Source organism: Geotrypetes seraphini, chromosome 9 (assembly GCF_902459505.1).
Source record: "Geotrypetes seraphini chromosome 9, aGeoSer1.1, whole genome shotgun sequence".
Taxonomy (NCBI): domain Eukaryota; kingdom Metazoa; phylum Chordata; class Amphibia; order Gymnophiona; family Dermophiidae; genus Geotrypetes; species Geotrypetes seraphini.
Genome location: NC_047092.1, coordinates 171415473 through 171441480, shown reverse-complemented (window position 1 = coordinate 171441480; position 26008 = coordinate 171415473). Strand labels below are relative to the sequence as shown.

Sequence of the window (26008 nt, the reverse complement as noted above, 5' to 3'; positions counted from 1 at the left end):
TAGGGAAAAAGTTCAGTTTACAGTAAAATGTGGAGGGTTACAACCCCCCAAACCCCCCATAACGCTGGCGCGATGTCTATTAAGTAAACTGGGGGGGTTCCCGAACAAAACACCCCGTCGGAGCCCCTAAAAACTGTAATTTTGTGCGGCGCACGGCTCCACGCTGCGCTCAATTGTCAGTGCGCGCTTTTGTCTTTCGCGCCGTTGTCTATGAACCGGGCTATGGTACGCCCTCACCTGGAGTACTGCGTCCAGTACTGGTCGCCGTACATGAAGAAGGACACGGTACTACTCGAAAGGGTCCAGAGAAGAGCATCCAAGATGGTTAAAGGGCTGGAGGAGCTGCCGTACAGCGAAAGATTAGAGAAACTGGGCCTCTTCTCCCTCGAACAGAGGAGATTGAGAGGGGACATGATCGAAACATTCAAGGTACTGAAGGGGATAGACTTAGTAGATAAGAACAGGTTGTTCACCCTCTCCAAGATAGGGAGAACGAGAGGGCACTCTCTAAAGTTGAAAGGGGATAGATTCCGTACGAACGTAAGGAAGTTCTTCACCCAGAGAGTGGTAGAAAGCTGGAACGCTCTTCCGGAGGCTTTTATAGGGGAAGACAAAGTTAGACAAGTTTCTGCTGAATAGGAACGTGCGCTGTTGGGGCTAGTCTCAGTTAGGGTGCTGGTCTTGGACCAGAGGGCCGCCGCGTGAGCGGACTACTGGGCATGATGGACCACTGGTCTGACTCAGCAGTGGCAATTCTTATGTTCTTACGGTTGGGCAGCCGTCGGGCATAAAAATAAGTGCCTTTCCTTTACAGCACTCTATAGCACTTTACAGCACTTCGTGCACTTTATAATTTATGCAGAGCCTGATGAAAATTAATTCATATAAAAGAATTTGTTGCACTTGCTAGTTGCTAAGACCAATGATGAAAACACCACCCCAGTAAGGGCACGAATAGAAGTAAAAAGTAGTGCCTTCGGTGTTTGAGGTCTAGCAAAAAATCCACTTAATATAGTTTTGTCCTCATTATGTCAAAAGATGCCAGAAAGGATAGTCTGCATCTGTTAGCACCCACAAGGTGCTACAGAGAAAAGCAAGAACACCCCCTCCCAAACTGTCCATGTCATGGCTAACGCTGACAAGAGTAATTGTGACCCCCTGCTTTTGTGGTTTTGGGCTTTGCTGCATAGGGATTTTCTCCTTCCTTTGGTGTTCCCACTGCATATAACTAGCCATAAACATTCATTCCTGGTTGTGTGTTAGAGCAGGCTGTACCTCAATGTATCACAAACTGTATGTCACGCCCTCGATGAGACGCCAATAAGGAGGAGAGGTGTCGGCTGACTGCTTATTAGGATGCGCCTCTTGCAGTGAGAGGCACGTCCTGTAGGCATCCGGCGCCAACGACTCTCCTCCAGAATCCCCCACCAAAATGACAGGTTCAGGGTCACGGCCGGAGTGCCTCTGTGCCTGCACGGATGTCGATGTGGTGATGTCATGCATGCGTGTGACATCATGGCGTCGAAGTCCACACACTTCTGGGTGCGTTCCGGCCGGGACACCAAGTGTAGTGTGCCGCCAGCGGAAAAGTTTGCGTGACACTGCTCTACCTCAGAAGATCCCAGCCTAAAATGCCAAAAGAACTTGACATTTCCCAACCTGTTCGTCTCCGTTCCAATTCATGCTTCCTTTCTAAATTGCTACTCAAAACTGTGACGCAGACCTGAGCACCAGTTATCGAATGTTTCTTAAAAAAAAAAAAAAAGCTACATTTTCAGCAGTTATCTTTGACTGACTTAGCTGTCTTGACCTGGTAGCTTAATTTAAATTTGCTTGACTCTTCGGTTGTATTGGATCATCATTTGTCAATGTTTTATTTCAAGTCACACAGTTAGAAGGCAAACTGTTCGTCGGGATGAAGCGAGGCAGATGCCGTCACTTCCACGGACCTCTGAAGTCATGGCCAGAGAAGAGCAGTTTTCCAGTAGACGGGTAATAATGGTCTTTAGTCTCCCACAAACTGAACAGTGGGAGAGATTTTCAAATAATCTTAATTGCAGAGTATATGGACACTTTTTTAGCATGCTTACATTGTGCTGATTTTCAAAGAGGAATTCCTGGAAATAGTTTCTCTTTGAAAACCGGTGTAGAATCTTTGAAGATGGCAGCAGATGAAGACATAGTAGTCAATAATCAGAACGATTTAACTGGCCCAAAAATGATAAAAAGGATGAGACGACTTCCCTATGAGGAAAGGCTAAAGCAGCTGGGGCTCTTCAGCTTGGAGAAGAGACGGCTCAGGTGGGATATGATAGAGGTGTATAAAATACTGAGTGCAGTGGAAAGGGTAGATGTGTATCACTTGTTTACTCTTTCTAAAAATACTAAGACTAGGGCGTATGCCATGAAGCTACTAAGTAGTAGATTTAAATCAAACCGGGGAAAATATTTCTTCATGCAACGTATAATTTAAATCTGAAATTCATTGCAAGAGAATGTGGTGAAATCAGTTAGCTTAGCAGGGTTTAAAGAAAGTTTGGATAATTTCCTAAAAGAGATGTCCATAGGCCAGGGGTAGGCAATTCCAGTCCTCGAGAGCCGGAGCCAGGTCAGGTTTTCAGGATATCCACAATAAATATGCACGAGAGAGATTTGCATCTCAAGGAGGCAGTGCATGCAAATCCATCTCATACATATTCATTGTGGATATTCTGAAAACCTGACCTGGCTCCAGCTCTCGAGGACCGGAATTGCCTACCCCTGCCATAGGCCATTAAAATCTGCTTTACTCCTTGCTAGGTACTTGGGACCTGGGTTGGCCACTGTTGGAAACAGGATACTGGGTTTGAAAGACCTTCAGTCTGTCCCAGTATGGCAATTCTAATGTTCATATTTGAGCCAAGTATAGGACAATGAAGCTATTGTGACATCACTGATCAAGCTGGCTCTTAGGCATTGGTGGAATGAAGCATTATGACATCACAATCTCAGCTCTGGAATTTTGCTTCTCTTTGGGTTGGCCACTGTTAGAAACAGGATACTGGGATTGATGGTCCTTCAGTCTGTCCCAGTATGGCAATTCTAATGTTCATATTTGAGCCAAGTATAGGACACTGAAGCTATTATGACATCACTGATCAGGCTGGCTCTTAGGCATTGGTGGAATGAAGCATTATGACATCACAATCTCAGCTCTGGAATGTTGCTTCTCTTTGGGTTGGCCACTGTTAGAAACAGGATACTGGGATTGATGGTCCTTCAGTCTGTCCCAGTATGGCAGTTCTTATGTTCTTATTCTTCCACATTTCCTTCTTTCCTTTTAGTTCTTAAAATTGACTTCTTTGGTTTTACCGATTAACTGTTTTCCAGTAGAAATTGAATAATATTTTAATGTTACCAGGGCACCTTTTGTTTCCTTCGCCTTCTTATTTTCTTTAAAGTAGTTTGATATATTACCGTGAAATTCTCACGTGAACTGTTGGTCGTCATGGTGTTTCACAATCGGGGAAAACGTTGACTCTTCGTCAGTTAGACACGTTTGCTATGCCTGCAGGAAATCACGCCCAGCAGAAGGCGAGCTGGGATCGTTTCCTGATAGTGCAGAGACCTGTACGGGGTTATGGCAATATTCTTAATGTGAATTTCCATGCAACAAGAGCATCATTAAATATTAACCTGGGCTTTTCCCTGTGGGTAAGAAATGAATTTATTTATTGACCACCAGTACTAACAAAGGCAGGAGATCATAAAAAATGCCCTATGACATCACCATGTACTGCCACCTCACTGAGAGCTCAGCTGATCTGAACCAGCCTCTTTTCCTAATGGGAATTAGAATAAGAAGAGACTGTCAGTTTTGGAGACATTGAAAACGCACAAGGCTGATTCAGCCACCAGGTAGACTAGGCACTTTGCTAGGGCGACAGCTTCTGGGGGTGGCAAACAGCATTTTTAGTTGAACATGATGATAGATCCTGACAAACCCACAAACTGAAAGAACCATTAGTAAGTGGCTTTACTCACAGGCATATGGGCCAGCTTCCAAAAAGACCATTACCCAGATAAAGGGTTTTGAAAATTGTCCTGAAGTGTATACATAGGGACAAAAGAATTTTAATATTTAATTGTATGGTATCAAATTAGTAGACTATTGAATTTAACTATCAAAATCTCTGGGGGTGTTAAAATTCATTAAGAAGTATGCAAGGCTGACTAAGAAAATAAGAACTACCATACTGGGATAGACCAAAGGTCCATTTAGCCCAGTATCTTGTCCCAAGTACCTGGCAGAAACCCAAAAAGTAGCAACATTCCAGAGCTGAGTCTGTGATGTCATAATGCCTCATTCCACCAATGCCTAAGAGCCAAACTCATCAGTGAAGTCACAATGGCTTGATTATCCTATACGTGGCTCACATAAGAATATAAGAATTGCCATATTGGGACAGACCGAAGGTCCATTAAGCCCAGGGTCCTGTTTCCAACAGTGGCCAATCCTGGTCCCAAGTACCTATGTCTGGCAAGAGCGTTACATACTCTTGCATCAGCCCTAAAGACACATGAAAGGTGTGAAAAGGGACACGAAGGAGGCAGTTTTACAAATGGGTACCTCTTTTTAGGCATCCCAGTTCATGTAGTTAAAGCCAGTTCAATAACAGCATTTGGGTGCCAAGTTTCCGTTACAGAAAACCAGCATAACCCAGCATTGGCAGCATTGTACATTAAGGCATCGGTAGTTACATCAGCCACAGACCTGATGTAACTGTGTTTACCTAAATAAGGCAAGGGCATTTATAAGTTACTGTAGTCTGTAAGTTGTGCATCTAAGTGATAGCCCCGCCCACAGCTCTCCCATGCTCCGCCCATGAGAATAACTCCCTTTGCATGAGGAACTGACTTTTCAAAATAATTGGGGGTGATAACCCAACAGAAATGACCTCTCCCTGGACACATCAAGGAGTTTGTTCAATATTGGGGAGTGCCTAGAGCTCGGTCGATACTGATATATGCAAGGAATAGTGCTTTTTTTCATTTGTGCAATGTAATTAGATTTTGATACCTTTTATTGCAGAAACAATTGGAAGATTATTTGACAAAGCTACTGAAGATGCCTATGTACAGAAACTACCATGCAACGGTAAGTTAAAATATGTAAATGCCAAATGCAAACAGCCATAATAACTGCAAAGGCTGCTTTTACTCTCAGGTTCCCAACTCTGTCCTGGGGGACCACCAGCCAGTCGGATTTCACGATATCCCTAATGAATATGCATGAGAGAGATTTGCATACCTGTCACTTCCATTATATGCAAATCTCTGTCATGCATATTCATTAGAGATATCGTGAAAATCCGACTGGCTGGTGGTCCCCCTGGACAGGGTTGGGAACCACTGCTCTAGACCTCTGTATACATACACCCTAGTGACGACCACTAGGAGGCACTGTTGAGCAACAGCTGAGCTGGTTGGCCCCAGCATTGCTGAGTGTGGATGAGCTGCAGCCTTCTTAGCTAACCTGGAGAGTAAAAATTTGACTTAGGTATCAAACCCGGGTTATTTGTGTGGTAGTTCACAGCACTGTCTCAGAGCTTCCAGATATACATCGGGCTCAATATTCAAAAAAAGTTGCACACCTAAATATAGGTTGCTAAGTTAGGTGTCTAAACCTGTTCCCTATTTTCAGCCAAACATAGGAGCCTAAGTTTTCAGCTGAAAATTCACCTAATTTTAGAAGTTTAACAGTTATGCTTACAAGCTTAAGCCTGCCATTTATCTGCCAAGATTTAAGGGTATAATCTTGGTGCTTAGTGCTGCATTCCTAACATGTTTCTCTTCTCTAAATACAATCCTGGAGCCACCCAATTTTTAGATTTTTAAATTGAAGAGTTCAGTGATATTTTGAGCATAAATGTAGGCATTCAGCCCTAGTAGATTTTCAAAGAAGCCAATTTAGAAGCCTGATGCTAGCGTTCAAATCAATGCATGACATGGCGCCGGCCTACTTATGTGCCAAACCGGTCCCTCCGCTCCCAGGACGAAATACGCCTCAAGACGCCCCCTGGTCGTTCCCTTCAACTGCAAACCGACGGTCCTCCTCCCACGTCATACCGAGGCACTGGACTTGACTGCCACTGCAGATCGGATCCCTTGAAGGACTCCTCCGCTTTGGAAAAGCAATAAAAAAATATAACTCTTCACCTAAACCCCTACCCTTGACCGATAGACCACAAAGAGATGTATATTGGTACCAAAACCAGTATGTGTCACATAAGGATAACTCGTATCATACACTGTAACTTTCTGTGTGTCAAATTAGGTATGACTTGTACTGGAAACCTGGCATCGTAAGGACAACCATAGCAAATTGTAACCAGTAAACTGAATATCGTCAATAGCCCCTAGTATGTATCAAGTTAGGATAAAAACTTGTACAGAAATTGTGTATGTTAAACCTGAGCTCTTTGGAGACAACGGGCTAGAAAATAAAGAAATAAATAAAATAAAGCCTTTGAATATTGCGCATCCTAGCTCCAGCTCAACAAGAGCCATATTATTATTATATCTATTTTATTGAAATTATACATGTTGTTATTTATTTTCATTAGTTAAGGGGAGGAGGGGGTGTGTGAAAATGTTTGTTGTTGAAATATTTGTATATTTAAAGTGCTTTTGTTTGATTTGTTTATGTTTAAATTCACTGTATTGCACTGTTAATAATTGAAAACTAATAAAGATTTACAAAAAAAAAACCCCAAAAACAACCAAGTGCCATCAGAACCAATTGCTGCTATGTTGCAGAGTTTCTTTTCAATGTTTATATGTCCTCCCTGAAACTCCTCCAACTGTCCCCCTTGGAAACACTTTACACTTACGCCGATGACATCCTTGTCCTCCTCGAGACCGACTATAACCTCACCAATCTCTCTGAGAACATCTCTTCATGTATATCGAACCTCCAATCCTGGGCCCTCACCGTACAAATGAAACTAAACGAGACCCAAACAAAACTGCTTTGGCTCGGCCCAAAATTAGATCAGCTACCCACCCTCGCCCCACTATCCTCTGGCACCACATTGCAGCTTGAGCACTCAAGCAACGTTCTGGGCATCGTCATTGATTCTACACTGTCCTTCAACGACCACTTTTAACTCCTTAGTAAAAAAAAAATGCTTTTTCAATCTTCACATGTTAAGGAAAGTGAGATCCTGCTTCCATCATCAACACTTTGCTATCCTCGTACAATCCATCATTCTTTCCAAACTGGATTACTGTAACTCCATCTACTTAAGCCTAACAAAGAAAAGCCTTCATAGACTCCAGCGGATTCAGAACATCGCAGCTAGACTAATCTTCGCAAAAAGCAAATTTGACCACGTCTCCCCGCTTCTGTCTAAGCTTCACTGGCTCCCAGTAATCCTTAGGGTTCACTACAAATGCACCTGCCTAACCTTCAAGTCTCTACATGGCATCCTGCCTTCCACTTTTTCCTCTAATACCCAACACCACCAGATTCATTCAAAAATTCAAACTATCCTTCCCCTCTTTAAAAGGCATATCCCATATAGGAAAATTAGGGACTTCCCTCTTCTTCAGGATCACCGAACTCTGGAACAGCTTTACTGCCCCGCTTCGGAGCCTGACCTCCCTCCAACTCTTCCGAAAACATTTGAAAACTTGGCTTTTCTCTAAAATGTAATGACCCCTCCCTCTTCGTTATACTAAGTCCCTCTAAACTTCTCCTTACTAAGTCCTTCTACTTTTCATTGTAGTTCCTTTCTTGTAAACCGTGCCGAGCTCTACTTCTGTGGAGATGATGCGGTATACAAACTTAAGGTTTAGTTTAGTTGCTACCAGGTCTCTCATGCAAGTGCAAAGGCCTGACCTGGCTTCTGTCCCTCAAATGCCATTGAACTTCAGCTATTTAATAGAAATAAAATGAAGCCAGGACGGCGGAGGGTTAGGTTATTAACTCTTAACCCAAGTTCAAAAACGTTTTCTTTTTAAGGTCAACCAAATTCCCATGACCCAAAGACAGAAAGATGAGGAAATCACTTGAACCGGCTCACTGAACCGTATTAGTCATGATATTATCGAAAGGAAATTATTTCCTCCTCCTCTGAATAACCTGACCTGCATTTCTTGCACTTTGAGACATTAGAGACATGTTCAGTGATTGCTATATAACTCTGGTATGAAAAACTTCTGAATCCTAATGGAAGAAACATTTATATCAATGAATGTTTGAGCTGTATATGATATATGATGCCATTAACTTTCTTTGGATTTTAAATTTTTAGATGGAATTCATTGATGTAAACCAACTGTCATTTATCCACGACCTGGGACCAAAGGGCATGTAAGTCAGCTGCGATAAAATAGGCTCTTTTTTTTTTTTTTTTTTTTACTGCATCAAGATTTACAAAGACTAGCGGACACTCAATGAAGTTGCAGAGTAATGCATTTAAAAACCAATAGGAGGAAATATTTTTTCACTCAGAGAACAGTTAAACTCTGGAATGCGTTGCCAGAGGATGTGGTAAGAGCAATTAATGTAGCTAGTTTAAAAAAAAGGTTTGGACAAATTCCTGGAGGAAAAGTCCATAATATGTTGTTGAGACAGACATGGGAGGGTAGCATGAAATGCTGCTACTATTTGGTTTTTTGCCAGATACTTATGACTTGGGTTGGCTTCCGCGAAGACGGGATACTGGGCTAGGTTGGCTATTGGTCTGACCCAATAAGGCTATTCTTATGTTCTTTCATTATTGCCAAAAAAAAAAAAAAAAAAAAACCCAAAAACCTCCATTTACTCCACTTGAGGTGATACCTTTTGCTAAGGTGCGCTAGAGTTTTTGGCGCATGCAGGAAATTACCATGCGCTACACCATGTGCTATGCTTCTAGAACTAACGCCAGCGGCAATGTAGCGTGCGCAATTCTGTGCGTTAAAGCCCTAGCACACCTTCGTAAAAGGAGCCCTAAGTTTCTCACATGGATGGCTCTTCATTGATATTTGTACAATTTCAGGATAGTAGACTTGGGGGTGGGTCAGTAGAGTGGGCAGACCTGATGGGCTATGGCCCTTATCTGCCGTCATCTTCTATGTTTCTATGTTTCACTATGCCAACAGTGGTAGCACATCGATTCCAATGATTTTCTGGCTTACATTTTTCTGTATTCTGCTTCTTTATTGTAATTTAACTAATAATGATTGTTAACCGAATCGAGCTCCAACTTTTGGAAATGATCCATGCTGATATAGGGACTTTAGATCATTTGTTATTTTTTTGTTCACTGATATTTAGTTTTGGAAGTCAATTTGGGGACAAATAAATATTGTTTTAGAATCGGATATTCTCTTACATTACATTACATTACATTAGGGACTTCTATTCCGCCTATACCTTGCAGTTCAAGGCGGATTACAAAAGAGCTACTGGACATTTCCAGTGAAGTTACAACAGTTTTGGTTTGGGTTTTTTTTTCGGTTACAAGGGAGGAGAGGTAGCTGGATTAATTCCGGAAGAACTTGCAAATTGTTACTGTGTGATATAACAAATAGATTACAGTTAGAGTACAAATAAGATTACGTTACATTTCAGGGATCTGAATACTTGGTTGGTGTTTTGGGGAGGAAGAGATTATTTAAGTGGAGGTTATGGGGGAGAATTTATCTAGGAGGAGGGGGGAAGGGTTGGGTTAAGATATGTGAAGCCATAATTTGTGGTACTATGTTACACGTTAAACCTCCCCTTGATAAATATAAAAGCTGTCTTTTCCTGGTTTTGACTGGAATAGCTGTTCAATTGATCACGAAAAATTGGAAAAGCCATGATAGATTAAACTACACATTTTGATGGACAAATGTATGTAATACATACAAATATGAGAGAATGAATGCAGAATGTTTGAGGTCCAGTGTTTCATTTAACAAAATATGGAGTCCATTGGCTTTATTTGCTGCTTCACATTAATGGTTTCTGTATTTTTCTCTAAGTTTTTCCTTACACATCCGGGGTGTGTGTGGAGGGGGAGATGGGGAGGGAGAGGTAATTGAGAAGTTGTCTTGTATTATTAATAATTGGTAGAAGGTTGGGTAAGTTATGGTTCTATATACTAATTGTATAAAATGGTGTAATCTCTGTAATATTTTTCTGTATTCAATCAAATGTATTACACTGTTGTAGTTTATAAAATAATAAAAAACATTTTAAAAAAAGGAAATGATCCAGTCGACAAACTTAAGTTTTAGTTCAGTTTATTTAATTATGGAGCTCATTACCTAGGTTTGCATAGATTTAACACAATTAAAGAACAGGGGATAAAACAGCAAACAACCTGTCAAATTTTGCAAATGGAATATAATACGTGTTATTTGCAAACTGATTGCACGTTAATGCATTTACAGACATCATTATACCCTTATCCATTTTCCTCTAAATTTGAAACAAAATGTGTTCAAAAGTGTGGGGGTGAGGGTGGCGAAGTGGTTAAAGCAACAGCCTCAGTACCCTGGGGTTGTGGGTTCTCAAACCCACGCTGCTCCTTGTGACCCTGGGCAAGTCACTTAATTGCCCCAGGTACATTAGATAGATTATGAGCCCACCGGGACAGACAGGGAAAAATGCTTGAGGACTTGAATAAATTCACGTTAACCGTTCTGAGCTCCCCTGGGAGAACGGTATAGAAAATTGAATAAATGAATAGTGTGAAAAGCTTCAGCCTCTGATAACCAGAGCTGGTATTGTGACATCATAATGCCTCCTTCCACCAATAAGAGCCAACCGCCTCAGTGATGTCACAATGGCTTGATTGTCCTATACTTGGCTCACTTATACTACATTTTGATTTCTAGAGTGGCGCAGTGGTTAAAGCTACAGCCTCAGCACCCTGAGGTTGTGGGTTCAAATCCATGCTGCTCCTTGTGATCCTAGGCAAGTCACTTAATCCCTCCATTGCCCCAGGTACATTAGATAGATTGTGAGCTTGCTGGGGCAGACGGAAAAATGATTGAGTGCCTAAATAAATTCATGTAAACCGTTCAAGCTCTCCTGGGAGAACAGTATGGAAAACTGAATAAATAAATAAAATTTAGAAACTGCCCATAAATTAACTTAGGGTCAGATTCTCAATGCGGCGCTTTGCGTTAGGTGGCGGTAGCTGCCCTACCACTGCCTAACTTAATTGGTTTAATTGGGTTTGAGTGGCATGATAATTGGTTGCCCCATTAAAACCTAACCAGCACCTTGATCTATGGCACCTACTGAAGCCTAGTGATGCTGAAGGCCGGCAGTGGGCGTGGTTAGAGGCAGTGCCAGCCTTCTTTTCTTTATGTAAGATGATGATTTGTAATTTTATTTTGTCTATGGAAACTATTATGAATGTAACTTTTGTAACCCTTTCTGAGCTTCCTGGAAGGATGGGCTAAAGAACTACGAAATAAGTAAATAAAAAAATCAGCCTGCATGAAGCCCTAATTTAGATGCCAGGATAGAACACACAAGGCGTGAATTCTATCTCAGCAATTGCGCACACAGTAGTCATTATAGAACACTGGTGTAAGTCAAGGAATTTCAGCCTGGCGGAAAAGAAGTGGTCCTGGGCTGAGGGACGAGGGTAGGACACTGAGTGGCTCACTGCAGACATCAGAAGGAATGATTTTGTGAAAACTGGGAACAAAAAGAGGGACTGCATTAGAGGACAGATGTTGAAAATATGAATGTCAACTGTAACCCCATGCAATGTTATACAGAGGGAGGAACCCAAGGCCCTGATTGGCTCAGTCAATCTAATGAGGGCCTTAGGCTCCTCTCTCTGTATCCCTGGATACAGAGGGAGGAGCCTAAGGCCCTGATTGACTCATACGCCTAAGGCCCATCCTCTGATTGGCTAAGATGTCTAGGGCTCTTAGGCGTATGGGCCAATCAGGGCCTTAAGCCCCTCCCTGTGCATCACATGATGCACCGAGGGGAAGGCCCGCCATTTTGGATCGATGGGCCTTGGAGCTGGAAGGACCCAAGCTTCCCTCCTGCTCTCTTCAGACAAAGGTACTGGGGTGGGGAGTCAGGGGTGTGGGGGGGTTCGAGGGAGCATCTGGTGGCAGGAAGAAGTGGGCATCCCTCCTGCCTTTTTTTTTGGGGGGGAGAGGGGAGGGGGAAGGTTAGGGGATGGTTCAGAGGGTGGTGCCTGGTGGGGGAGCCTCCATTGGCAGGAGGAAGTGGACATCCCTTCTGCTGTTTTTGCTGCTGGTGGTGGGGGGTGTCAGACCCCAGTGCCAGTTTGTTGGAGGATGTCAAGGAGGGTCATCATTGGAGGGGGGGGGCTTTTTTCTTTTTTTAATGGGGCCTTTTTTGGGGCAGGGGGAGGGAATGGGCATCCATCTTGCCTTTTTTGGGGGGTGGGGGGGAGGCAGTCCCTCCTTCCATTTTGCCCTGGTTTGGTGGGGTGGACGATGGTTCAGGGTGCCGGTGCAGGGTGGGAGGGCATAGTGTGTGTGGGGAGGCTTTTTTTTTGTAATGGGACAGGTTGTGTGTGTTTAACTCGCACACAACATCTGTTCCATTAAAAAAGAATATAGAAGCCCTAACAGCAATGACAGGAGGCTGCTTCCCCTGTCACTACTGTTAGGGCTCCGCGCAGGTGTCAATTCATGCAAATCATTTGCATGCAAACTTGATAGTGCTTCGATCGCTGTTGGAGAATCGGCCAAAAGCGATCGAGTCACTATCTTTAGTGCATCTAGCCCTTTATTACTTAAATAAATAATGTAATAATTTTAAAACTGTGTAATATGTTTGCTCAGGTTTCCTTTGTTTAATATGACTTTTTGCTTAAAGATCAGAAGCCATTCACTGTGATGTATATGAAAAATCAGGGGAAATCAGGAGAGGGGCAACCTTTTCACATTGCTGTATTACATGTATTATTGTCTACATGATTTGATATCTGTGCGTGTTTTTTTTTTTTTTTTTTAAATCAGAGAGGGGATGATAATGAAACGCTCTGGAGGCTACAGAATACCTGGATTAAACTGCTGTGGGCAAGGAAGGATCTGTTACCGATGGTCAAAGAGGTACTGTTTTAGGAATACGTAAATCAGTTAGGGGCCGTTTTACTGAAACATCCTTGCACTTCCATATTTAGTTCACGCTTCCCGTGGCTGCATGTCCCAGGGCTAGTCGACGCGTGATCTCTGCTGTCGAACCGCCACTATGATCAATGAGTGACCCAAGGAGAACAAAGTTGTCAACCACTTCTATTTCTTCATTGTTGATCGTTATGTGGACGTTCTTGTTGGCGGTAGTCATGATTTTCTTGATGTTCAGGTGAAGTCCCATCTTCTCGCTTTCTTCTTTCAGTTTCAGGATCAACTTCTTGAGGTCCTTCTCACTCTCTGCCAGCAGGGTAGTATCATCTGTGCATCTCAGATTGCTGATGGTTCTTCCGCCTAACTATAAAATCTTTAGGATGTCTAAAAACATTATGTTCCTTAGATTTAAACTTGATGTATAAATAGTTGGTATTGTGATTTTTGAACGAACCTTATACTGTAGTAGATTGTATTATCCTGGGTCGGTTATCCAGCCTCTATTAATGTTATTCACTTAGGACTTAAGTAGTATTAACAGAATACAAGAAACCTAAGGGCTTCAAAGAAGGCTTGGATAGGTTCCTAGAGGACAAAGGGATTGAGGGGTACAGATAGGAGTAGAGGTAGGTTTTAGGAATAGTCAGGGACCACTGCTCAGGCAATGGGCCTGATGGGCCGCCGCGGGAACGGACCGCTGGGCGAGATGGACCTCTGGTCTGCCTCAGCGGAGGCAACTTCTTATGTTCTTAAGGTAATGTAACTGCATCCAAGGGAGGATGAATATTTTTCTCTTTATGGCTACTGCTACTGTTTATTTTTCCTATAGTGCATTGGTCCTCAAATCTGCAAACAGAGTTTGATTTTAGGACATGTTTTTGCCCCTGAAAGTTGTGAACCTGACGGGAGCATTTACAAGCTTAATAGGTATAGGGCTTCTTTTGTTAGAGCGGTATCTATAAACCTTCTGAAAATCTGATAAGAGTCCTCTTTTTGTGGGATGGTGTAAGCATAAGGCAAGATTCGGCAGTTACCTAGATGAGCAATTTCTGAGGAGTGGCAAAAAAGCAGTTGCGAAGCAAAACGATACATCGCATAAACTCAAAGAACCATCAGTATATTTTTTGCATGTAGAAAGGATGGAAAAATTTTCATAGGATTGTTTTGGTATAGGTAGTGTCTGGTTGAGTTGAATTATTAAAACCTCAATGGGAGGGAGATAATATATTAGACTGTAAAGGCAGAGTTTTATTGTAGCAAAGATTGTGAAAAATTGCAAGAGGACCTTATGAGACTGAGAAACTGGGCGTCAAAATGGCAGATAGCGTTTAATGTGAGCAAGTGCAAAGTGATGCGTGTGGGAAAGAGGAAGCCAAACTATAAAGATGTGATACAGGGTTCCACGTTAGGAGTCGCTGCCCAGGAAAAGGATCTAGGTATAATAGTTGAGGATACGTTGAAACCCTCAGCTCAATGTGCGGTGGCGGCGGCAGCTAAAAAAGCAAATAGAATGTTAGGAATTATCAGGAAAGGAATGGAAAACAAAGATGAAAATGTTATAAAGCTTTTGTATCATTCTATGGTACGGCCGCACATCGAATACTGTGTGCAGTTCTGGTGGCTGTATTTCAAAAAAGATATAGAGGAATTAGAAAAGGTACAGAGAAGGATGCCGCCACTGAAAATAATAAATGGGATGTGATGACTTTCCTGTGAGGAAAGTCTAGGGCTCTTCAGCTTGGAGAAGAGACGGCTCAGAGGTGATATGATAGAGGTCTATAAAATAATGAGTGGAGTGGAAAGGGTAGATGTGAATCGCTTATTCACTCTTTTTCAAAAATTCTAGAACTAAAGGCCATGCGATGAAGCTGCTAAGTAGTAAATTTAGATTAAAACGGAGAAAATACTTCTTCACACAGTGTGTAATTAAACTCTGGAATTCATTGCTGGAGAATGTCGTGAAATCAATTAGCTTAGCGGGGTTTAAAAAAGGTTTGGACAGTTTCCTAAAAGAGAAGTCCAAAGGCCATTATTGAGATGGCTTGAAGAAATCCACTGCTTATTCCTAGGATGAGCAGCATAAAATTGGTTTTACTACTTGGGACCTGTTGGAAACAGCATTACTGGGCTTGATGGATCTTCGGTCTATCCCAGTATGGCAGTTCTTATGGACAGAGAAGCTTTTTGAGGAGTCAGCAGTGTAAGCTCAATGTCTTATATTTGTATTAAAAATAGGTGATTAAAAATATTCTATTGCTTTCTTTAAAGGTTTTGAAAAAAAAAAAAAAAAAATCACTTTACATTCAAGATTCAGGTTTTAAAGGGTTTTTCGGTGTCTTGCATATACCAGATGGAATTGCAGGAGCTTTCCAAGCAAAGCAAAGCACCAATCGCTCTGCTCCAAGGCACACATTTATTTCCATGGGAATACTGAGCTTCCCGCAAGGAGTTCTCTATCAACACAGTTCTCCTCTTTGCAACAGCCTTCTGTGTCCCAGGGCTTTCTGTTCAGTCATCGCTGACACGTTTCTGCATCGCTTTCTCATGCCTTTCCAAATAAAGAAAAAAGACCTCAAATGGAACATTTTTGGTCAGCAACTCGGTTGCTTCTACAGATGGATGAACAGACGAGCTTTTCTTAGACGAACAAACAGGCTCTGACTTGTCTGCTCAGTCCTACAGAGGAATTCCTCATGTTTTGGGGTTTTTTTGTCCATACCTACACGAGTGTTTTCCGTACCATGCCTTCCTATACACATGTGCACAGATGCTCTGGAGCTTATTCCACCGTTTAAGCAATAAAGCAGTGATTTAAAGACGTTGAAAAGATTCAGGCAGCTTTTTTCTATGTTACGCATGAAGGTTAAATGCAGCAAATCTTAGTAACTTGGGGATACAAAGAAGATAAGTTTTCATTCCCATCTTTCAGGAACAGTGTATTTCACCTGCATTTGATTATGGCCCTTTATCCTCACACTGGCCCAATGTATTGTCCAGAGATATTAAAAGCCCATGTACCCTTCCTTGGCTCTTATGTTGCATTAGACCAGCGGTTCTCAACCTGTGGGTCGCGACCCCTTTGGGGGCCGAACGACCCTTTCACAGGGGTCACCTAAGACCATCGGAAAACACAGCTTTGTGCAATGCAGCACTCGGGGAGCTGGCCCGAAGACGCCGCGTTGATCGCACCGTGGACCAGCCCGAATATAACACTGGGGCAGGCCAGGCCAGAAGGCACAGCATGGAGGGAGAGAGACAGCAACGGTAGGGGGAATACTTTTATTTTTTTTATTTAGTGATTGGACAATTTCCTGCTGGAAAGGGGGATAGAGGGAATAAATAGAGGATCACTGCACAGGTCCTGGACCTGTTGGGCCGCCGCGTGAGCGGACTGCTGGGCACGATGGACCTCAGGTCTGACCCAGCAGAGGCATTGCTTATGTTCTTATGTTATGTTCTTATGATTTACATCTGGTGTCTGTTCAGGAAGAAATGCATTTGTTTCTTTGCCTCTGGGGTTGTACTGCTTGCAGAGTCTTGCATCTTAGGGTTTGTTTGTGAATATTAGTATTTTTAGTTTTTGGTCCTGCATTTGCATGGGGTTATCTGTTTTCTGGTAGGAAGGAATGTTAAAAAGCATACAGTGTGCTTTGTGTATTTTAATTTTGTGGTTAACCATTCTGTGTTGTTAATACAATTATATTGTGTGTATATATGAAAAATGAATGGAAAAAATGGACTTACAATTAGTACTATTATGGAGGCGGGGTCTGGGGCGGAGATTGAGTTGAGATGGGCACAACTTAGCCCAGTGTTCTTCAGCTGCCAGTCCGCGGACCGGTGCCAGTCCACAAAATAATTCTTTTATTTCTGCCGGTGTCAAAAATTGAAGAACACTGGTCTTAGGAACCGAGACACCGCTTCTCTATCTGTCTCCAGGCGGGTCCGCCCACATGTAGATACGCCCACATACATTTATTTGTAATTAGAAATAAATATTTCACAATATATAATTACATATTGTTTTTGTGATTAATCACTATGCTTTAATTATGTTCAATTTGTAACAATGAAAATACAACCTGCATATATTTACATTACGATTCATAACAGTAGCAAAATTACAGTTATGAAGTAGCAACGAAAATAATTTTATGGTTGGGGATCAACATGAGGAACTGTATTAAATGGTCACGGCATTAGGAAGATTGAGAACCACTGCATTAAGAGGAAGGGAGAAGCAACAGGGAAGAAGAGAATGGGCGGACTCTATTTCGGTATACAGAAAGTTAACCTGGAGTACCTTGCATGGCCATACAGGTTGTAGCACATTTGTATGCATTAACCCCTGGATTCTGTATGGGTTGCCCCGATTTGGATGTGGAGCCCAGATTCTTACATAAATGAATTACCGTATATATTCAAATATAAGCCGATCTGAATATAAACTGAGGCCCCCATTTCCCCCCCAAAAGGAGGAAAAATGGTTGACTCGAATATAAGATGGGGGTGCTCTGCCAGGATCTGCACCCAGGACCCCCTCTCTCACTCCCTCCCCTGCCGGGCTTTGCATCCAGCCCCCCTTCCTCCCTGCCAGGCTCTGCACCCTATACCCCCTCCCTGCCCTGTCCCTTGTACCACCCCCCTGCTGATATCCTGCATGCCGCCACACTTTCCAGATCCTGTGTACCTGGAATCCCTGGTGGTCCAGAGGTGTAGCGGGCAGGAGTGAGCATGGTGGCATGCAGGATAATCAGCAGAAAGCAGAAAGGGACAGGGCAGGGAGGGGAGAGAGGGTGCAGAGCCTGGTGGCCCGGCGGAGGCCTGCAACAAGTCCGAGAGGGAGATGGGTGGGTGCTGGTCCGAATATAAGCCGAGACCCCCATCTTGGCTTATATTCGAGTATATACGGAAGTCATTTAGGTGTGAACAGTTATTGGAGTTATCAAGTATTTAACTGGCAGTCATTGGGAGTTATGCCCAGATATGCCCTTCACCCTATTCTATCACATGCATGCCTAATTTTCATAGTGCACAACTCCAAAAAGGTTGTAGCCATGGAAGGGGTATGGATGGGTTAAGGTCATTCCCAGAAATTAGGCATGATGTTAATAGAATACCTGCATTTCTGCGTCTTAATTGCCAGCATTTACCCCAATCTTTGGCAGGCGAAAGTGTTAATCTTGCATACTAAGCGAGTATCTAGGAAGGTTGCTCTATGCAGAGCACCCTTTAAGGCTCTGGTCTTCACTCATTTTTGAGTCGGGGCCACTTTGGATCCAATGAGCTGAAGGAAAGCTGCCAAATATATTCCCAAGTGAGGTCACAAAACTGCTGATCAGTGTATGTCAATGACATATATCCCACCAACCCACCGTCAGACTATCTATTGGGTATATCCTTAGGAAGTGGTCTTTTCCAAATGCATTCTCTTCACCCAGGGCAGGATTAATTCATTGAGGGCCCCTAGGCACACAAGTGCACTGGGCCCCCTGCCCCGCCCCACCCTACCATGCGCCCAGGTGGAAACAGGAAGCTGCGTCAGAGGGAAGCTTTGGGCAAACAGCACCGCTTGCACAATTACAGTTCCCGTTACCTTTCTTACCCGCGTTGCTTGCTTGTCTTACTTTCTGTCGATGGGGGGGGGGCCCCCGCGTTGCCAATCGGGGTGGGGCCTACATTGCCGATTGATGCTGAAAGGCTCCATCGCCGTTTGGAAAAAACAATGTTGATGCCCTCCTTCATCGGGCCCCCCTGACCATTTTGGGCCCTAGGCACGTGCCTACTTGGTTTATTGGTTAATCCTGCCCTGTCTTCACCTACTGAGAAATGCCTTGTCCTTCAAGCATGTGGCTCTTCTTCCCATCTATTTTTCCTTTTCTGTTGTGGAGCACTGTGCCATATGTTGTATTTTAATCTGAATTTTATTTATTTTTTTTTGCTGCTGCTGCTATTGTCTCTTACTTACGTTTGACGTGTTCTTGTTGCACATCGCTTTGAGTGAATTACTTTAAAAAAAGCGGGAAATAAATCCTAATAAATAAGACGACATTTGAGTCGTGATGATGGAGAATGTCGACTCACTGTGTTTGTGTGGTTTCTCAGGTGGTTGGTGGTGAAGGACTCTTTCCTGCTTTACATGAAGATGGACAGTGGTGCCATTTCCTTTGTCCTCCTGGTAGATAAAGAATTTAGCATTAAGATCGGCAAAAAAGATGCAGAAACTAAATACGGGCTTCGCATTGACAATCTCTCAAGGTGAGAACCTCAAGAATGTTTAGCAGTGATATTTTAAATAGCTTGTGTAACATGTCTATGTCTTTGAGAGAGAGAGTTCGTTTGTCTCTTCTTTATCCTTTTGTCTCTTGCTCATATAGAAGCTTATTATTCTCTTGGGGACTTTGTGAAATCTAGTGATAAATATAGTAAACCGCCTAAAGGGATTCTCAGTCTGTTAAAGAGTCATTAAAATTTGGCTGGCGTGAAACGGTCCCAGAGGAGGCACCGTTTTAAATATGGTATTTACTCTGTGTTCCTGAGCTTGTTCATTTATGGTAAACACTCAACCACCCTCTAACTTCCCGAGGAGTACGCAGCAGCTTCAGAAGCGCACTAAGACCCAGGTTCTATAAACAGCGCCTAAATCGGCACATCTGGCCAATCTAGGAGCCTAACTTTAAAAAAAAAATAAAAATTGGCCTAATCGGCGCTGTTAGTTGAAAGCACCATTTAAAAAACAACCCCCCCCAAAAAAATTAGCTAGTAGGCATCTAACTTGGTAGGCGCCTACTACTTCGATGTAAGGGTCTACTCTGAGGCACGTACCAGCATGTAGGCGTGATTTGGGGTGGATTTGGGGTATGGTTTAACCGTGGCCCGACAAATGCGTGCAGGAAATCGTGCCCCGTCAATCGCACCCTGTCAAATGCGCGCACCGACAAGTGCGTGCAGGACAATGGCGCCCCGTCAATTGCACTCCATACAGTGGATAGTATTTTGTCTTTTTGAGGGTTACAAAGTAAGCCTTTTTTTTGAGGGGAGGGAACGCCCCCCTCCCCTCCACTACACTTAAAATATTCACTTGGTTTCTAGAGTGAGGATAAGGTTTAGATGAGGATTTAATTCTCATCTAAACCTTACCCTATCAGCACAGTTGACAGGGCACCATTGTCCTGGGCGCATTTGTTGTTGCGCCATTGATGGGGCGCAATTGTCCTGCGCTCATTTGTCAGTGTACCGGTTTAAGTGAGGTGTCGGTAGATGCTTAGCTTAGGTGCGCTTATTTAGGCCGAGAAAACCCTGGCCAGAATGGAAATGCGCCTAAGATTTCCACGCCTATCAGTGTCTAAGACCGCTTAGGCACCGCTAGGCGTGATTCTATAAATCAGGGATCTCAAAGTCCCTCCTTGAGGGCCGCAATCCAGTCGGGTTTTCAGGATTTCCCCAATGAATAGGCATTGAAAGCAGTGCATGCACATAGATCTTATGCATATTCATTGGGGAAATCCTGAAAACCCGACTGGATTGCAGCCCTCAAGGAGGGACTTTGAGACCCCTGCTATAAATGGTGCCTAGCGAATGGTTGACAAATGTGCTCAATGATGTCTCGCAGTTAAGCAGCATTTCGAGATTTGGGGCCTAATTCTCTAATACAGGTGCCAAGATGGGTAAATGTCTAGAATAATGGCATTTAACGTCCAAAATTCCGCCTATGTTCTTTTATGTCAATACCCACTTAACATACATAGCTTATATTTGTAAAGGTGTATACTTGGGTGGAGTTTGGGCAGGCTCAGCTTTACATGGCAAAACTTAGAAAATACTGTGTTATGTGCATAGCCTCAACAATTAGGCAATAATGTTTATACCAGCCCTATGTCCAGAGGGAACCTTAGAAAGAGTTGATAGACACTATATTGGGCTAGGCTGGGAGCCAGCCCTAGAGAGAGAAAGATAGGTAGGTAAGGAACCAGAAAGAAATACAAATTGCAATGACTAGGGGACACTCGATGAAGTTACAGGGAAATACTTTTAAAACCAATAGGAGGAAATTTTTTTCACTCGGAGAATAGTTAAGCTCTGGAACGTGTTGCCAGAGGATGTGGTAAAAGCGGATAGCGTAGCTGGTTTTAAGAAAGGTTTGGACAAGTTCTTGGAGGAAAAGTCTAAAGTCTGTTATTGAGAAAGACATGGGAGAAGCCACTGCTTGCCCTGAATCGGTAGCATAGAATGGTGCTACTCTTTGGGTTATGGCCAGGTACTAGTGACCTGGATTGGCCACCGTGAGAACGGGCTACTGGGCTTGATGGACCATTGATCTGACCCAGTAAAGCCTGTGTAGGAACGAGGGTGCACATGTTGAGTCATAACAATAAAATGGGGAGCGTGTGGCGCAGTGGTTAGAGCTACAGTCTCAGCCCCTTGAAGTTGTGGGTTCAAATCCCATGCTGCTCCTTATGACCTTGGGCAAATCACTTAATCCCCCATTACCCCTGGACAGAAAGGGATAATGCTTGAGTACCTGAATGCAAACCACTTAGGAGTGGTATACATAGAAATAAATATTTCCCTTTGCTTATATGACTGTGTTTGTGACAGATCCAAGCCACTTCCTCAATGACATTACCACAGCAGGGAACTGAACCTAGTTTGCCAGTTCTCAGCTCACTGCATTAACCATTTAGCCACTCTTCTGCCCCCCAATGTGTGCTTAATGTGACATGATAAAATGCTAGCTGAACGCTCTAATTTTAGATTCCTAAATTTGAACACCTTTCGTTGTATATACCCCTTATGTGCATTTCATAAATCCTGATAATAATGCCCATCAAAGGCTCGTGTCGAGCCACGTTTCTTCTAGCATATCCCTGCAAATATTTGGTTAGGTATTTAGGAGTCAAATACACTTTTTTTCTCTTCAAATCACCTGAAGGGGTTTTTAGATGTTAAGAAGATCGTCGAGGAATGTTGAAAGAGGGATAGTAGACGTAAAAGCAGTTGCTTAGATACACTAAGCCTTTTAAATTTAATTTCCTTTTTTCTTCTCTCATTTTATGTAACTGCTTACCATTCTCCCCATTATAGTGGTCTAAGAAGGAGAATAAGATTGTTTGGTTTCATAAGATTGAACTTTAATACCTTGATTTGTTTTTCCTCCCTGTGTTTAATGGAGCATGATGTATTCTTGTAAATTTTGATTTATAATTAGAAATAAAAATTTTTTTTAAAAGGCTCATGTCGCCTGTCGTAAGCCTGTTGACGCAGCTTGACACCACAACCTAGGAAACCAGAGCATTTAAAATCCATGCCATTCGGCTTGTCGTCGTTCGGATTGAAAGGAAGTCGGTAACAAATGCTTGTTGACTGATTTTTTTTTATTTATTTTTTTTCTTCCCCAGGACACTTATACTGAAATGCAACAGCTACAGACATGCTCGATGGTGGGGGCAAGCCATTGAAGAATTTATTCGGAAAAATGGCAAAAACTTCCTGAAAGATCACAGGTTCGGGTCCTATGCAGCTGTGCAGGAAAGCACGCTGGCAAAATGGTAAGAAATTTAGGACCTAATTGAGAGAGGATCTTTCCTTTGTTTGGTGTCTGTGGGAATAATCTTTGTTGAAGCCTTTAGAGGACTGTTAATTGCCTAATTACTAGATCCTATTAAAGGAACGCTGTAAGCTGCATTCATAATGAGCCATGTACGTAGTGCAATTTAAATTACTATTTGAAAAAGCACTGAATGCAAAGAAATAGAATTATCACAAAAAGTATGATGTGAAAAACTTTAGCAGACATGCTAGTGACATTATAGCATTGCCGATTTTTTTTTTCCCTGTTAGTTTATGAGTTCCTCTTGCCCTCCTCGAGCTGACGGTTAGGTTTAATTTTCAATGGTGAGGGGCACAAAAACAACGTATGGGACTGACTGCTAAACATGAAGGAGTAAATGTTTGTAATTTTTCTGTTTTGTATATTGAGTTGCGACACCCCATGACTTATTTGTATTGTATTAGTTTTAATATTATTAATATTTGTTTTGTGTTTCAATTTGTAATGATTTCTTTAAAATTTCATTAAAATATTTGGTGGGGGAAAAACAGTAATTTAAAAAATTAATTAAATTTCCACGCATATTTTAGTTGGGCGTCACTAGGCCTAAACCCAGGCACCTAGCCATGCCTAGTGACACCTAACTAAAAAGTTGGCTTTGTTAAGAGCAAAGGTGTGGCTTGAGTTAGGCGACAGGAGGCACTTAGGAGCAGCTAGGCACCTGTATTGTAGGCCAGAAAAACCCTGGCTTAAATTACAGATGCCTACGTTGCAGGCGCTTAGCGGCGCCTAACTGGAATTTAAGTACCTCTAAGTGTGATTCTATAAATGGCACCTAGATTTGATCGACATGTGTGTTAGACACGATGTTTTCTAGGCACCTACGATCTAGGCGTCATTTATAGAATTTGGCCCTCAGAGCAGATACCAAAAGGAAACCGGAAAGTCATACCCCATGCAGTAGATGCACAAGCAGAAAAAAGTGAGCGATTGCCAGAGCGATTCACCAGAGCAGCAGGATGCAAAAACCACTTCAACATTTGGAAGTGGTTTTTGCATCCTGCTGCTCTGTTGAGTTGCTCTGGCAATTGCTCTGTTTCTCATTCTCAAGCCTTTGAGAGGATTCATAACAACTCCTGAAGAAGACACGTTATTTATGTGTCGAAACACTGGCCGTGCCGAGCTGAGCCTCAATCCGTCTTATGTGATTCTCCAATAAAGTCTGCGTGCTCCTCTGGCAGGACTGTCCTTTCATCCTCACGTTTTTTTGCTTCTGCCTTAGAGCGGAGAGCCAGAAAAGTTTTCAATTTCAGGAAGTGACTGTGCAGACTTACGGATCAATATTTGACCAGTGACGGCCAGTGCTTCTCTAAATGCAAACCGCCACGGTCGAACGTAGGCCCAGATAGTGAGGGCTGGCCCAGTTTTAAGCATTTGCACTGATAATCTGGGTCTTCCGCAGTGCCTGTAAGTTATGCAGATTCAGACAAGCATTCACATAACGAACCGGGCAAAGATAGGAGTGCCTTTTGTGCTGTCTAATTTGCCTGATTAGCTATGCGACATTGGCACTGAATATGGCCGGTGCCTGCAAAACTCTTGATTCTGGCCCAATGTTCAGTCGTACTGTTCAGTTAAGTGCTTCTAAATATTGGCTCCCTGCCCTCTCTGCGTGCTTGACATTGGCAGGAGCTTCTCCTGTCTGCTTAAATCACGCTGAATATCCATCACTTAGATATGAGAGCTCTTGCCCGGATCCCTATAGATTAGACTTTTTACTGGGCAGAATTGTAGCCTCTTTACGGTGACCTGGAGGAGGTTTGATTATAAGGAAAGCAAAGAGGGCTTTAACTGCAGCCCTATTTCAGAATCACTTCATTATAGGTAAGAGCAGTGGCGTAGCGAGGGTATGAGGTGGCTGGAGCAGTGGCACCCCCTCTGCGTCCTCTTCTCTCCCCCTTCTCATGCCACACTCACACCCTCCCCACCCCAACCCTTGTACCTCTTTAAATCTTTGCCAGTGCGAGCAGCTTTTCTGGCCTGCTTCTCGTGCCGGTATTGGCTTTCCCTCTGATGTCACTTCCTGGCCCTATGACCCGGAAGTGATTTCAGAGGGGGAGTCAGACCAGCATGAGCAGCAGGCAAGAGAATTTGCTGGCGATGATTTAAAGAGATGCGGTTGTAGAGGGAAGGGAGGGCGCGAGCCTGGGGTGGGGGAGGCAGAGAGGTGCTGGCCCCCCCCCAAACCATGACAGCGCCTAGGGTGGTCCGCTTCTCCTCCGTCTCCCCCTTACTATGCTACTGGGTAGGGGGTGTAAAACATTGCTTGAAATGGATCCTGCGGTTTAAACAAAGCTCTTTTTTCATCTTTGCCTGCTGTGATGATCCTGCCAATTCACGATTATTTCCTGCGTTTATAGGTATGTCAACGCAAAGGGATACTTTCATGATGTGGCAGATGGCATGGAAGCAGCCAAAGAAGAGATTTTTATCACAGACTGGTGGTTAGTATTTGCACATTGGAAGTTTGTCAGATTGAAACACTCCAGAAATCATACTTAGGATGTTTATTAAAACCATGGCACTGCAGCAACATCGTACTCTGTGGAAATTTACAGTAAGTGCAGCCAGCTGCTTTGGCCACAGATCTGATCGTCCATTTGTCAAGACCCTGTGTGTGAGATGTGGTGCACTGCGCACCATTGGAATCGTGCATATTTAATTTTGTCTAGAAGGAGGAATTTTGGATGGAATTCCACGCTAGAAGACTTGTTCTGTGCAATGCCGATTGATCTCTTCCCGTCGTACGTCCTCAGCAGCCCAGGGCATCGTGGTGGCTGACCTGAATCCCTTGCCCTGAAAGATAGTGTTGGATTTAAACATAACTGACATAATTCTCTAAAGTAGGCATAACATCTATGCCAGTTACGTGCCTCTTGTGTTTAGAATACTGGCATCTAATGTAGGCTCCAGGTGCGTCTTGTATGAGGAAGCTGCCACCCTGGTTCCATCCTGGCACCGACCAGTCACGCTGAGTTATGTTCAGCTGCAATGGAGAATGAGACGGTGAGATGCAGACAAAAAGGGCAGTGCTGGGTCTTTAGGCTACGCTACTCATTAGAAGTAGAGAGAGACAGAGAGAGACTTATAAGGAAAAAGCCCCGGAGAAAGTAGAGAAGCAATTCAAAATGGAAAATCCCGAGGTGGATGGCAATTCTGTAACTAGATGCTTCTGTTTAAGCATAAGGGAGGATGCTGGGGGAGGGGGGAGGGGAACTCTTCTATAAAGAATCAAGGCACCCAAATTCCATTTCTGTAACCCGGTATTGACGCGTCTAATATGTATGCCCTTGCGCTTATGCGGCCGTAGAG

The 26008-nt window shown here is 43.2% G+C and overlaps 1 protein-coding gene across 5 annotated transcripts in view; it reads left to right on the top strand.

Annotated features, from left to right (window-relative positions):
- PLD1 (phospholipase D1) overlaps window positions 1-26008 on the top strand; it is a 241689-nt gene that overhangs the window by 125865 nt on the left and 89816 nt on the right. For all 5 annotated transcript variants that reach the window (XM_033958771.1, XM_033958772.1, XM_033958770.1 and 2 more), the window contains 7 exons: window positions 1884-1992; window positions 5072-5137; window positions 8298-8356; window positions 12979-13071; window positions 19192-19344; window positions 22485-22634; window positions 25057-25140. In XM_033958771.1, coding sequence (XP_033814662.1) covers window positions 1884-1992; window positions 5072-5137; window positions 8298-8356; window positions 12979-13071; window positions 19192-19344; window positions 22485-22634; window positions 25057-25140 — 714 coding nt within the window. The remainder of the gene's footprint in view (window positions 1-1883; window positions 1993-5071; window positions 5138-8297; window positions 8357-12978; window positions 13072-19191; window positions 19345-22484; window positions 22635-25056; window positions 25141-26008) is intronic.